Source organism: Galeopterus variegatus, unplaced genomic scaffold (assembly GCF_000696425.1).
Source record: "Galeopterus variegatus unplaced genomic scaffold, G_variegatus-3.0.2 Scaffold7109, whole genome shotgun sequence".
Taxonomy (NCBI): domain Eukaryota; kingdom Metazoa; phylum Chordata; class Mammalia; order Dermoptera; family Cynocephalidae; genus Galeopterus; species Galeopterus variegatus.
In genome coordinates, this window is record NW_007733220.1 from 5,058 (window position 1) to 19,496 (window position 14,439).

The window sequence follows — 14,439 nt, forward strand, 5'->3', positions numbered from 1 at the left end:
CCTAAATTTATTTATTTTTAACAATTATATTTAAATTACTTATGAAAACATAGGTATTAGACAAGGTTACTCATCATTTCAAGTTATTTTCCTGTTAACCATTTTTATAGCCTATGAATATCAGTTGTTCAAATTTAAGAACCTCAAAGATAAATACATAGGTATTTTGCTGTCTACATAGAAAATACAGCTGTTTCCATCAAATCAGCAATATTAAACTAGTCTTACTTATCAAAGAATTACATAATCAAAGATCATTTTGTTTTTAGGCTTTTTTTGCATATATCATCATGTCATCTGCAAATAGGGATAGTTTGACTTCTTCCTTTCTGATTTGGATGTCCTTTGCTTTCTCTTGCACTGGCTAGAACTTCCAGTACTATGTTGAATAAGAGTGGGGAAAGTGGGCATCCTTGTCTTCTTCCAGATCTTAGAGGAAGAGCCTCCAATTTTTGTCCTTTCAGTATAATATTAGCTGTGGATTTGTCATACATGGCCTTTATTGTGTTGAGGTACATACCTTCCATATTTAGTTTGTTGAGTGTTTTTATCATGAAGGGGTGTTGGATTTTGTCAAATGCTTTTTCTGAATATATTGAAATGATCTTATGGTTATTTTTCTTCATTCTGTTGATGTGATGTATCACGTTTATAGATTTGCGTTATGTTGAACCATCCTTCCATCCCTGGGATGAATCCCATTTGACTATAGTATTTGATCTTTTTAACGTGTTGCTGAATTCTGTGTTTGCTTTTTAATGTGTTCGCTAGTATTTTGTTGAAGATATTTGTGTCTATGTTTATCAAGGATATTGGGCTGTAGCTTTCTTTTTTTGTTATGTCATTGTCTGATTTTGGTATCATGATGATACTGGCCTCATGGAATGAGTATAAGAGAATGAGCTCTGTTTCAATTTTTTCAAATAGTTTGAAGAGGATTGGTGTTTATTCTTCTTTAAATATTTGGTAGAATTCAGCATTGAAGCCATCTGTTCCTGGGATTATCTTTGTTGGAAGACTGCTGATTACTACTTCAATCTTGTTGCTCATTATTGCTCTGTTCATGTTTTCTGTTTCTTTTTGGTTCAGTCTTTGTAGTTTGTATGTGTCCAGAAATTGGTCCATTTCCTCCTGCTTTTCAAATTTGTTGGCATACAGTTGTTCATAATGGTCTTTAATGATTCTTTGTATTTCCATGGTATCAGTTGTAATTTCTCCTTTTTTATTTCTGATTTTTGTTATTTGGGTCTTTTCTCCTTATCCAGTTACCCATTAATGGACATTTATGTTGATTACATGTCTTGGCTATTGTAAGCAGAGCTGTGATAAACATGGGAGTGCAGGTAACATTTAAATATGATAATTTTTAGTCCTTTCGGTACATACACAGTAGTGGGATTGCTGGATCATATGATAGTTCTATCTGTAGTTGTTTGAGAAACCTTCATACTGGTTTCCATACTGGCTGTACTAATTTACATTCCCTCCAACAGCCTTAGGAGGGTTCCCTTTTCTCCACATCCTTACTAGCATTTGTTATTCTCTGTCTTTTTGATGATAAACCAGTCTAACTGAGGTGAGATGATATCTGAATGTAGTTTTGATTTAAATTTAACTGATGATTAGTGATGCTGGGCATTTTTTCATGCACCTGTTGGCCATTTGCATGTTTTCTTTTGAGAAATATCTATTCAGCTTCTTTGCCAATTTTTAAAATTGTATTATTTGTTGCTTGAGTTCCTTATATATTCTGGATACTAATCCCTTGTTGGATGCATAGCTTGCAAATGTTTTCTCCCATTCTGTAGGTTGTCTTTTCACTCTGTTAATTGTTTCTTTTTTGTGCAGAAGATTTTTAGTTTGATATAATCCCATTTGTTTTCCTTTTATTGCCTGTGCTTTTGGGGTCTTATTCATAAACTTTTTGTCCAGTCCTACATCCTGAAGTGTTTCCATTATGTTTTTTACTAGGAGTTTTACAGTTTCGTGCCTTATATTTAAATCTTTAATCCATTTTGAGTTGATTTTGGTATATGGTGAGATATATGGGTCTAGTTTTTCTTCTCAAAACACCAATGGAACACTACTGAGCCATAATAAAGAATGAAAGTCTGCCATTCTCAGCTACACGGATGAGTTTGGAGAAAATTATGTTAAGTGAAACAAGCCAGGCACTGAAAGAGAAATATGTTATGTTTTCACTCATAAATGGGACCTTAAAAAAATTTTAAAAAGAAAGGAAGAAAGGAAGGAAGAAAGAAAAGGATGGAAAGAAGGAAGGAAGAAAGATCAAAAAATAGTGAGTTGAAACAAGACTGTGGGAGTTCACCACCACACAATCAGCCCTATAAGAAATCCTCAAGGAAATCCTTCATCTGGAATCCAAAAAGTGATAATCACTACCAAAACTGCACAAGAAAGATCAAAACCCAGTGATAGAACAAAAATACATAAAAGACAAAGAAACTAAGTCTTATGACCACAAAAATCCATAATGACAATGTAATAGTGTCCCTGCTTTATTTCTGATTTTTAAAATTACAGACTTTTCTCTATTTTTTTTTTCACTCAGTCTAGATAAAGGTTTGCAAATTTTGTTGATCTTTTTAAAGAATCAACTTTTGGTTTTGTTGATTTTCTCTATTTTTTTAAAAACCCTATGTGATATATTTCTGTCGTAATCTTTATTTCCTACTTATATTTGCTTTTAGTTTAGTTTGCTCTTCGTTTTTGATTTTCTTAAGGTGAAAGTTTACATTACTCATTTGAGATTTTTCTTATTTTTAGTACAGGTGTTTAGAAGTATAAATTTTTCTCTAAGCACTGCGTGAGCCCTGCATCCTATAAATTTGATATGTTGTGCTTTGGTACTTATCTCAAAGTACTCTCTAATTCCTCTGTGATTTTTCTTTTTACCCATTGCTTATTTAATTTCCACAGATTTGTGAATTTTCTAAATGTTCTTCTTTTATCATGGTCAGAGAACATATTTTCTGTCCTCTTAGTCTATTTAAATGTATTAAGACTTGTTTTGTGGCCAAAAATAAAATAAAATAAAATAAAATATAAATAAATAAATAAATATTTAAATGATGAGTTGAACTTTGAGAAAGAACAGAACTGTGGTTACTAGATAAAATAAAATAAATAAATATTTAAATGATGAGTTGAACTTTGAGAAAGAACAGAACTGTGGTTACTAGAGGTGGGAAAAGGTGAGGGGGAGAGGGATGGTGAGAAATTGGTAAATGGCCACATGAAATGATTATATTTTGTAAAGATGAACATGCTAATCATCCTTATTTGATCATCACACATCATACACAGGTATTGATATTCAACTCTGTACCCCACAGATGTGTTTTTTTGACAGTACTTAAATATTTGCAAATACTTTTAATTATACAAATCAGACATTTTATGGTTAATTAGATCAATAAAAAAAGAAGAACCTCTTTCCATGGCCAACTTAGAATTGCTCTCACCTTTCTATAAGCTAAGATTTTAGAATAAAGGATTTCAGATGAGACTCTTGTTATTTTTAGGTTAGTATATGTTATAAGTTACAGCAGACTACCACTGTAAAGTGAATTATGCCCAGTGTCCTATTATAAGTTACATTGTCAGGCATGGCTGTGGAATACAAATGAAATAAAATCTAAAATGCTAAATTTTTAACAGGCAATGGCAGCAATAAATTAAAATGCTAAAAATGATTCATCAGGTACATGTTACTGTAATTAACTCATTGCACTTCAAAACTTAATTTCCATCCTGAATTTATCATGTAGATTAAGTGTTTTCATCTGTTAACCAGCTCTAAACACATGATTGTCTAAATATATATTTATTTATTTATTTTTCCCTGGGTTACTTTTTTTTCCTCTCTATTTTTTATTGAATCATAATTGATTATACATATTTTGGGGGTTCAATGTTGATGTATGTTGATCAAATCAATATTATTAGCATATTCATTATTACAAATTGTACTTATACTTTATGCCCCTTATCCAGTTTCTCCAATCCCCCTCTCCCTCTACCTTCCCACCTCTGATAACCCTAGAGTTCTTATCTCCTTCTGAAAAAGTGATGGTTACTCTGTTGATTTGTTGATTACATGATCTGTCCAGTACTGAGAGAGGTGTGTTCAGGTTCCACAGTATTATCATAGAGCAGATGCCTCTTTCACTCTGGAGTGGGCTTTGTGAACAGAGACATCCTCTTCTTTTCTTTGGTCTCCACTGGTGAATCTCCTTCTGTCAGTGCACTTGAGTGGCTAGCAGGCCATCTGCACCATGGTTATGGAGTCTAGCCATTTTTGTGGCAGCCATGGCTACTGTAGTGGCTGTGGTAAGCCACCCACATGGAGTGGCATTTTTGGTGTGCTCCTTGCCTAGTTGTAGGAGGAGGGTCAGTCCCTGTCTCCATGCCTCAGGACCCCAGGCAGGCCCGTGGCAGCAGTGGCATGCCTGGTTGCAGGATCCCCACAGATATGATTAATCAATTATTTTTCAATTGAAAAATATATCTCTACGCACACATGAAAAAGAAACAATGTGGGATGATGAATATATTAATTTGTTTCACTATGGTAACCATTCTGCCACATATATGTATCTCAGAACATGTTGTGCACTTTAAAGATAACAATAAAACTTAAAAATAAATAAATAAAGATGCTTCAACTAAACTCTAGAAATCTTCTCAACTAACTGCCCTCTGTATTCAGAGACTGAGTTTATAGATTGTTCTAACCATTAATCTTTGTTTTCATTTTATTTTAGTTGGTTTTGATTGAGGGGACTTTGGCTAGGTAGTACACCCCAGTCTGTTGGTATTGTGCTCATGGTAGTCATTATTATAATTTCCCTGGTAATCATGAGTTCTATGCTGAGACAAAGACAAATTAGCCATAATGGTGACAGAAAGTGGCATGTGTGCCTGAGTTTTAGTAAATCTCCCATAATTGAGAGACTGATCAAAATAGAGGAAATTGTTAAAATAATTTAAGAAGAGTTCATTAGGCTGAGATGGCTCCAACAAAGTGGCTTCTTATCTAAGTAAACAGAAACCCAACTTAGCGTAAAGGGTAAAACAACAGTTAATTTGATCAATCAGAAACTGTCAAATAACCTCCAGCTGAAGACTTTCTACTGGAAAGATTCAAATAAATCTACTGCTCCACATTAACCAATGAAAATTTTTTTTTGGCCTTGAGTCCTCATTCACTCTGCAAAATCCTTCCTCTCTTGACCCTTTAGAAGAGCCTCAAACAACATGCAGTCTGGTATTGCCCAGTTTATTGTCTCCTCAAATAAACTCTAAGTAATGTTCCTATATTCATATTTTAATTACATATATAGGTATATGTATATCATGTAACTATACATACACATGAAAAATACATATGCATGTATACACACATATATACATACATCTTTGTGTGCATACATATATACAGATATAGATACCTAAAACATATACACATATAATCTGATAAAAATGACAATCCAATAAAAGAAATCAAAGAGGGATGTTATTAATTAGGTTTCTGTTTGAGAAAAAACCAATCTGACAGCAATGTTGGGAAGTGAGAGAGTGCTAGAGGTTGGAGGAGATAAGTAGCTAGAGACTTGCAAAACTACAAGTGAGTGGTCTTTAGGATGAGGGCCTGTGTGGTATCCGTGAGAATGTGAATGGAATTACAGTGCTGACAGTTGAAGGGCGAGAGTGGACTAGAAGTTGTGTGACGCATTTAATTAAAGAGTATAAAGCATAAAGACAGCAAACAATCAAGGACTTTCCAGGCAGAAAATATCCAATTCTTTCTCATTTCCATGTTGTTCCCACTACTCACAGGACACTATAATGTCATATCATCTTAACGTTATTTAAATTTTGGTGATATGAATTTAAAATTCCTGGTTGTTGACAATGCATTCCAGTAACTGAGATAGTACTGATTTCTTGTACTAGCTTAATTTTCTTTTTGATCCTAGGAAGACTGAAATCATTTCCTTCCATTTCTGCCACTTATCTCTTCTTCTCTACGTCCACTTCAATAATTGTTCTGTTTAACCTGTTAGATTTATAAACTAGTGAAGTTCTTTAGATTGTCCAAAAAATATGCTAACATAACTGAAAAGGGCCTTAGGAGGCATCGTAGACAATTAGAGGCAACTTCCTTCTTCTTACTCGTACAGGCACACTGAGCTAAGAGCCTCCTCTTACACTTTGGCCCTGCCTTCACTGTCTTAACTCCCAACTCATTTTTCTTCTAGTTACATTCTCATTATTATTATTATTATTATTTTTGCTTGATATGTGACTTGATTCACTTCAAGAAATAAAATTCATCATTTTCCAAAAAAGTGGGATGAAACATCTTTTGATGGCTATCAAAATTCCTGGGATTTGGAATTCACCCAAACACAAACCTGCCACCACAATAAAGTCAAACATGTTGAGAGTCCCAATACAACTGTATCAGTGTCAAAGACATCATACTCAAGGTCTCATCAAATGGACTACATTATTTTACCATTTAATGCCTTTATACATATGCGCTGAATAATATACAAGACCATAAAATATTTTAATGTTTTTTGTTATATTTTTCTGTTATATGAACAATTGCTTAAAAATCTTTGAACACACTCAAATAACATGTGAGAATACTTTACTTGGTTTAATAAGTACAAATAAGTCCTTAGAGTGCTAGGAGAGTTATAATTGCAAAAATTTTGAGCATTAACAAAAACATAGGGACCTTTATCTTGTACAATTTTGTAACTATTTTTTACTCAGAAGAGAAGAAAGTTTAGCATGACATCTAAACATTTCTCTTTAACATTTTTGTAAGTGTACTTATTACTTGTTTGTTTCTCAGGCTGTAGATAACAGGATTTAACAAAGGAATTATGACCATGTAAAACAGAGACTCCATCATATCTTGATCATCCCCTTGTGGTGATCGAGGGTGCACATACATGAAGAGGAGAGGGCCGTAGTACAAAGACACAGACAAGAGATGGGCTCCACAGGTGGAGAAGGCTTTCCTTATACCTTTGATGGACTTCCTTTTTAAGACGGTAAATAGAACAAACATATAAGAGACGAGAACAATCACAATTGTGAATACCTGAATTGAACCAGAGAAAATAAAAATCATTAGAAAATTAATAGAAGGATCAGTACAAGAAATCTTTAACAATGGGATAATGTCACAATAAAAGTGACGTATTACGTTGGAATTACAGAAGGTTAATCTGAATAAAAATCCTTCATGAATTAAGGCATGAAAAAAGCCACTTACAAATGATGAGACTAATAGTTTGATGCATACTCTATTGGTCATAATTACCGGATAGAGTAAAGGTTTGCATATGGCTACATAGCGATCATATGCCATTGATGCCAAGAGAAAACATTCTGTGGTTACACTAACTGCAAAGGAAAAAAATTGTACCATGCATTGGGAGAGAGATATCATCTTACTCTTGGCTAAAATGTTGACCAGCATCTTCGGGGTAACTGTGGATGATATCCAAGCATCCACAAAGGCTAAACTGCCAAGAAAAAAGTATAGAACAAACATATAAGAGACAAGAACAATCACAATTGTGAATACCTGAATTGAACCAGAGAAAATAAAAATCATTAGAAAATTAATAGAAGGATCAGTACAAGAAATCTTTAACAATGGGATAATGTCACAATAAAAGTGATGTATTACGTTGGAATTACAGAAGGTTAATCTGAATAAAAATCCTTCATGAATTAAGGCATGAAAAAAGCCACTTACAAATGATGAGACTAAAAGTTTGATGCATACTCTATTGGTCATAATTACCGGATAGAGTAAAGGTTTGCATATGGTTACATAGCGATCATATGCCATTGATGCCAAGAGAAAACATTCTGTGGTTACACTAACTGCAAAGGAAAAAAATTGTACCATGCATTGGGAGAGAGATATCATCTTACTCTTGGCTAAAATGTTGACCAGCATCTTCGGGGTAACTGTGGATGATATCCAAGCATCCACAAAGGCTAAACTGCCAAGAAAAAAGTACATGGGGATGTGAAAGTGAGGGTCATTCCAGATGACAGCAATCAGACCAAGGTTCCCCACGATGGTTATAAGGTATATTACCAAGAACACCAGGAACAGGGGAATTTTCCACTCTGTTTGATACATGAGTCCTGTGAGAACAAACTCGGTTCTCAGTGTTGCATTTTTCTTTTCCATGTCCTCACAATGTCCTGTGAAATAAAATGTAGTAAATACAAAAAGAACATTCACAACAGAAATATGTGCTGAAATTTGGAGAACAGTGTTGAAATAGACTACATACTTATCAGAGCCTTCTTAATTTTATTTATTATTGCTATAATAGATGGACATTATATTTGGGGAATTAAAGTAACAAAAAATGCAATACTTTCATGCAGGACTTAACAGATTTTTTTTTTCCTTTTTGTCTTTTTTACTGACCGGCAATGGGATCACAACCCTCGGTGTTGCACCCGCACCGCACTCAGCCAGTGAGCGGGAACCGGTCTCCACATGGGATCCGAACCCTCGGCGGGAGCGCCGCCATGCTCCCAAGCGGCACACTCTCCAGTGCGCCACCGGGCCGGCCCAGGAATTAACAGATTTTGACAAAGGGAGAGGCATTCTATGTATGTGCTACATTTATGTGGACACTATGGAGTCTGGCCAAAAAAAAAAAAAAATCCTGTGCATGGGACATGGATGCAGTGTCAAAGGAAAAAGGTTTTTCAAGGGACTGAATTTTTAAAAAACGAATTGAATGCCATGTGACAGATCTTGAACTTTATTCTTCAGGAAATAGGCGTGCACCCAAAATTTTAATACAGGGAGTGATATCATAATATATATTTTTTTAATTTAGTTTTTGATAGTGTAAGAAATACGTTGCAGAGAGGGGAAACAGGAATCAGGAATGCTAATTAGGAACCTGTTACTAAGGTCCAGGTTACACCAAACCAGATTACACATCAGAATTGTCTGGATGAGCTTTTTGTGAAAAATATAGATTGTGAGGTTCTAATGTAGAAATGGATCACATAGTTTAAAAGTGGTCCAGGATTCTGCACTTCAAAACTGCTCTCTTGATGATTCAAATTACACATGTCGAATCCATATGGATACAACATTGGAAGAAATGGTGAAACAGAGATTACTTCAAAATAATTGAGAATGTAAAGTCTCTAGCATACTACAACACGATTGATGTGAAAGGAGGGGTCAGTGATGGAGAGAAGAGTCACTGGGTGACTGGGTAGATGGTCAGTAAAAATTGAGACTGAGAACTCAGATGTGCTGATGAGTTGGTGGAGTGAGCATCGTCTGAACAACCAGGTGAGATGTAGCCAATAATATAGCTTAATAGAAATAATAACTTGAAATCATTGTGACAGTTGAAGGGGTAGTTAGGGATGACCTATCCATTGGAGAATACACAACGAAAAAAATGGCAAGAAAATAAACTTTAGAAAGTTATATAAAAGAAGTAACAAAGTGGATACATGTCATTTATAAGATGGCCAAGATTTGATCCTCTTTTCTGTCACTCAAAGCTTTGTTGGCTGTCAGAGGTTACCTACTATTCTAGAAGACAAAAGAACTGGAAACTCATTTTCCAACCCCTCTTGCAACTACAGTGAAGGCACATGATCTAGGTTTGTCAGTGAATTACATCCGCCCTTCATTTGGAATATGGAGAGAGAGGGAAAAAATGTTCAGGGAGAAAAGTGGATTTTAATTGCAACCGCAGCCAAGGTGGCAATACCAGGACTCCACCTAACACATTCTTCATCCACATCAGTGGCATTTACAGTGTGAACTTTTCATCTGAAGTTCATTTACAGTAAGAGCAGCAAAGACTGAGCTAGTGTTGGGGTATGAAATTGAATGTTCACTGGCTGCATTACTTTCTTCTGTTCCTGCCAATTTTCCCAGCTCGTTACTCCAATCCCTCTAAGATTTTTGACATAGAACCAGTATCCATCGAACACACTCATTTTCGAAGCAACCAAAAGTCCTTGATGACGCCAAAGAGAGAGGATGAAGATACCAGAAAAGGATGCTAAGCAGAGTGATCAGAAAAGCAGGAGGGAAACTGGAAAGCTGAGAGTTATGGATGTAAGAGAGGAAAGATACTCAAGAAGGACAAGGTGAGTACTACACTAAACGCCAAAGTAAATGCTCTAGTAAGACAATGAGTGATTTGAGATCTTTGGGTGTGGAATTAGCAAAGTTTTAATGGTTTTATTGAGAAAAATTTCCATGCTGTGTTGGAGTTGAGGCCAGAGAATAATTCAAAGTGAATGGGAAACAAGTGGCATAGCAGTGAGGAGAAAGAAATAAAATACTCTAAGAAATGTGGAGAACATTTGGCATTTGTGTGCTGTCATAGACAAATGTAATTTTTTTACTGTGGAACATTTTAATGAAAGTTTTCAAAAGAGGAGGAAAAATAAGAGCATGTAAGGAGGAAAGGAAGAGGGAAGAAGAAAGGGAAATTCTCATGGCTGAAAAGAAAATGAGAGAAGAGGAAAAATATGCAGAGAATAAAAGAGGAATATATGGATACATGTAGGAAAGACAAGCCAAAGAGGAGGGAGAGAGGAAGCATCAGAGAAAGCTGAAAGTGAAATAAAGGGAAAGCACATAGCCTTACAGGTAAATGTTTCATGTAAACCCAGTGTTTATTACAGGAGGTCAATCCTGGGAATCTTTACTTTTCCTTTTATTCAATATTCAAATTTTATTTTGATATGAAAATAGTGTATAAAAGAGAGGTTTGATTTAAAATTTTACTTTACAAACTTTGCGTTTCTCATAAATATACTTGCATCGTCTGAAAGTTCTTCCCATATTTAAAAGTTGCTTCACATTCCTACTGACAGTGATTGGAACTGACACCCCAGAAATTCTGATAGCTCTACCTGAGTATACTTTCTTCTCTGCCACTTTTTTTTTAGCAGAATACAATTGAATCAATGAGTAGAACCTGATATAGCAATATATATAGCAATGCCAATAATCTCAGTTGTTAAATACATATTTATTTGGAATGGGCTTACTCCACAAAATTTAGCAGAATACAATTGAATCAATGAGTAGAACCTGATATAGCAATATATATATATAACCAATGCCAATAATCTCAGTTGTTAAATACATATTTATTTGGAATGGGCTTACTCCACAAAATTCCAAATCACTAAATAACTGAAATTGAAATTTTTCAAATTCAGTTTGTATGTGGGTACGTATTAAGTTGTAAATAATGGAAAGAGCAGTGGAGTGACCCTTTCTGCATATTTTCTGAGATATATATACATATGTAAAAACTGTCAATGAAATTGTTGTCAGAAGTAGGAAAAAGGATACAGGAGTTAATGTTTAAGTGACTGACCTTAGTTTTAATCTGAGAGTGTGACTAATTAAAAAGAATACTTATTTATATCATAATCATCAGAAATAATTCTAATATGAGAATTATTATGATCTAAATCTTTAAACCCAGTTTTAAATTGTTTAATGTTATAGTTCACCAAAACTTCTTGTAAAGCCATGATAGTTAGGTTAACAAAATAATACAATATAATTAAAGAAGAATTCAGTCTTAAAACGATATTACTTAAACATATTGTACTCGTAAAAATATAAAATAAATACAATCAGCTATAGTTGCACAATTTCAATCTGGCTGTTTTAACAACCTGTAAACCCAATCTATAATCACAATAAATTAAACAGCATTTTAAACTTTTTTATAAAGAATAATGAATATTACAGAAGTCATATTTCTCTTACCTGTATCTTGAAAGAAATTATGGAGATTCTTTAAAAGTGTTAGGTTTTCTAAAACAGAAAGAATACAATAGTACAGCAATGCCAATAACACAGGTAGCAAATTGTCGCACACTGAACATTTCCCAAGCTCAGGAAAATATTGTTTATATAAATTTCCTTTAAACACAAGGATCAATCAATTGTATAACTGTCTGCTTTTGCCTGGAGAGGAGCGAGAGGAGAACTGAAATTCCCAGAAGAGTGCCAGAAGATTCCCTACAGGACAAATTGAAGCTGTTCTACTGGGCATTGTGGATTTGGATGTAAGTAAGAAGTCCAGGTTGTCCCAAAGGGCATTACAGACTTCTTAAATAATAAACATCATTTTATAGCTGACACTTCTAGTTTTAACAATTGAAATTATACTTTATGTCACTATTTTCCACCACAGGTGACATTTCTGTCATGTTTATGCAAACTTCAGTTTACATATAAAATTTTCTCTTAGTGCTTTGATTAGTATGACCCTATCTGAGGTAACCAAAACATTATTTTAATAAGGCCAAAGGTCTAGATTTCCTTCAGGAGTCAACCCTCAATACAGTTATCTTCCTCATGCAAATTGCAGCTCAAATTCCAAACATATACCTAGCTTCCCATCTTTAAGCTGAAATCTGATAGGAAATCTTATTAGGCAAAGGTTAGAGAAAGGATCAAATGAAAAACAAACACGAAGAACCACAGTTGGAGGTGGGCTATATCTGCACTTCCCAAACTTCGATACCTATGAATTTCCTGGAGATCTTGTCAAAATGCAGATTCTGTTTCAGTAATTCAGGGGTGTGGCTCTTAGAAGTCTTCATTTCTACCAAGGTGATGCCTATGGACACTTGGCATCCACGGGGCTTTCATCATAAGAGTGTCTAGATTATCAGGAATCTTAGATCAATAGAGCAACATAAAATAATAAATGTAAAAGCCAGTAGATTGAGTGAAAGACTGGCCTCGCACCTTTTCTACATGTTCCTTTATAAGGTTTCTGGCCTTGCAGTAAGCAAAGGATGTCACTTTATGAAAGGACTAGAAAATTTAAGGTATTTGGGAAACATACAGAGGAGAGGAGTTCATGCAATGCCTGAAGGTACAGTCTAGGAGTGAGTCAAATCTATGGTTGGGCTTCCTGAGCCATGAGAGGCTTTTAAAGGTCTAATCTGAGATTCCTAATAAGAGTCACAACAAAACCAATTTTTAAAAGAGCCTATACAACAAAAGACCCAAATAGCCAAAGCAATCCTGACCAAAAATTAATTAATTAATAAAGCTGGAGGCATAACACTACCTGACTTCAAATTAAATAACAAAACTGTTGTAACCAAAACAGCTTGGTGCTGGCATAAAAACAGACACTCACATCAATGGAACAGAATAGAAAACCCAGGAATCAACCCACATACTTATAGCCAACTGATCTTTGACAAAGGCAACAAGAACATACATTGGGGAAAAGACTGTCTTCAATAAATGGTGCCAGGGAAATTGGACATCCATATGTAGAAGAATGCACCCGGATCTGTATCTCTCACCATATACCAAAATCAACTCAAAAAGGATTAAAGACTTAAATATAAGACCAGAAACCATAAAATTACTAAAAGAAAACTTATGGGAAACACTTTAGGAAGTAGGGCTAGGCAAAGTCTTTATGAATAAGATGCCAAAAGTACAAGCAACAAAAGAAAAAACAGAAGGGATTATATCAAACAAAAAAGCTTCTGCACAGCAAAGGAAACAAAGAGTGGAAAGACAACCTACAGAATGGGAGAAAATATTTGTAAACTATACACCCGACAAGGAATTAACATCCAGAATATATAAAGAACTCAAACAACTATATAGCTAAAAACCAAATAATCCAATTTAAAAAAGGGCAAAGGAGATGAATTTTTCAAAGGAAGACATACAGATGGCCAATATATACATGAAAAAATGCTCAGCATACTGAGCATACATTGTCATCAGAGAAATTCAAACCAAAACCACATTGAGATATCATTTCACCCCAGTTAGACTGGCCATTTTTAAAAAGACCAAAGATAACAAATGCTGGTGAGAATGCAGGAAAAAGGGAATTCTTCTATACTGTTTGGTGGGACTGTAAATTAGCACAGCCATTATGGAAAACAGTATGGAGATTTCTCGAACAACTACAGAGAGAACTACCATACGATCCGGCAATCCTGCTACTGGGTATATATCCAAAGGAATGGAAATCATCATGTCAAAGTGATACCTGCACTCCCATGTTCACTGAGCTCTATTTACAATAGCCAAGATATGGAACCAACCTAAATGTCCATCCATGAACAACTGGATAAGGAAAATGTGGTATAGATACACAATGGAACACTACTCAGCCACAAAAAAAGAATGAAATTCTGCCATTTGCAGCAATGTGGATGAATCTGGAGAAAATTATGTTAAGTGAAATAAGCCAGACAAGGAAAGAGAAACACTGCATGTTCTTACTCATAACTGGGTTCTAAGAAGGCAAGGAACGAAGGCAGGGAGGAAGGGAGGGAGGAAAGAAGGAAGGAAGGAAGGAAGGA

At 34.8% G+C, this 14,439-nt stretch overlaps 1 protein-coding gene across 1 annotated transcript; it reads right to left on the bottom strand.

The window, feature by feature from the left end:
- Positions 1-6,835: 6,835 nt before the first annotated feature.
- LOC103607089 (olfactory receptor 5H2-like) lies at positions 6,836-8,254 on the bottom strand. Its single transcript, XM_008591641.1, has 2 exons — positions 7,634-8,254; positions 6,836-7,144 (listed from the first exon to the last, which is right to left on the bottom strand). The coding sequence occupies exons 1-2, from the start codon at positions 8,252-8,254 to the stop codon at positions 6,836-6,838; spliced, it is 930 nt and encodes a 309-aa protein (XP_008589863.1).
- Positions 8,255-14,439: the final 6,185 nt, after the last annotated feature.

Coding starts and splice junctions, on each gene's coding strand:
- LOC103607089 (XM_008591641.1), bottom strand. CDS start 8,254: ATGGAAAAGAAAAATGCAACACTGAGAACCGAGTTTGTTCTCACAGGA. Junction 7,145..7,633: donor TTTTCTCTGGTTCAATTCAG/GTATTCACAATT, acceptor GGTTCAATTCAG/GTATTCACAATTGTGATTGT.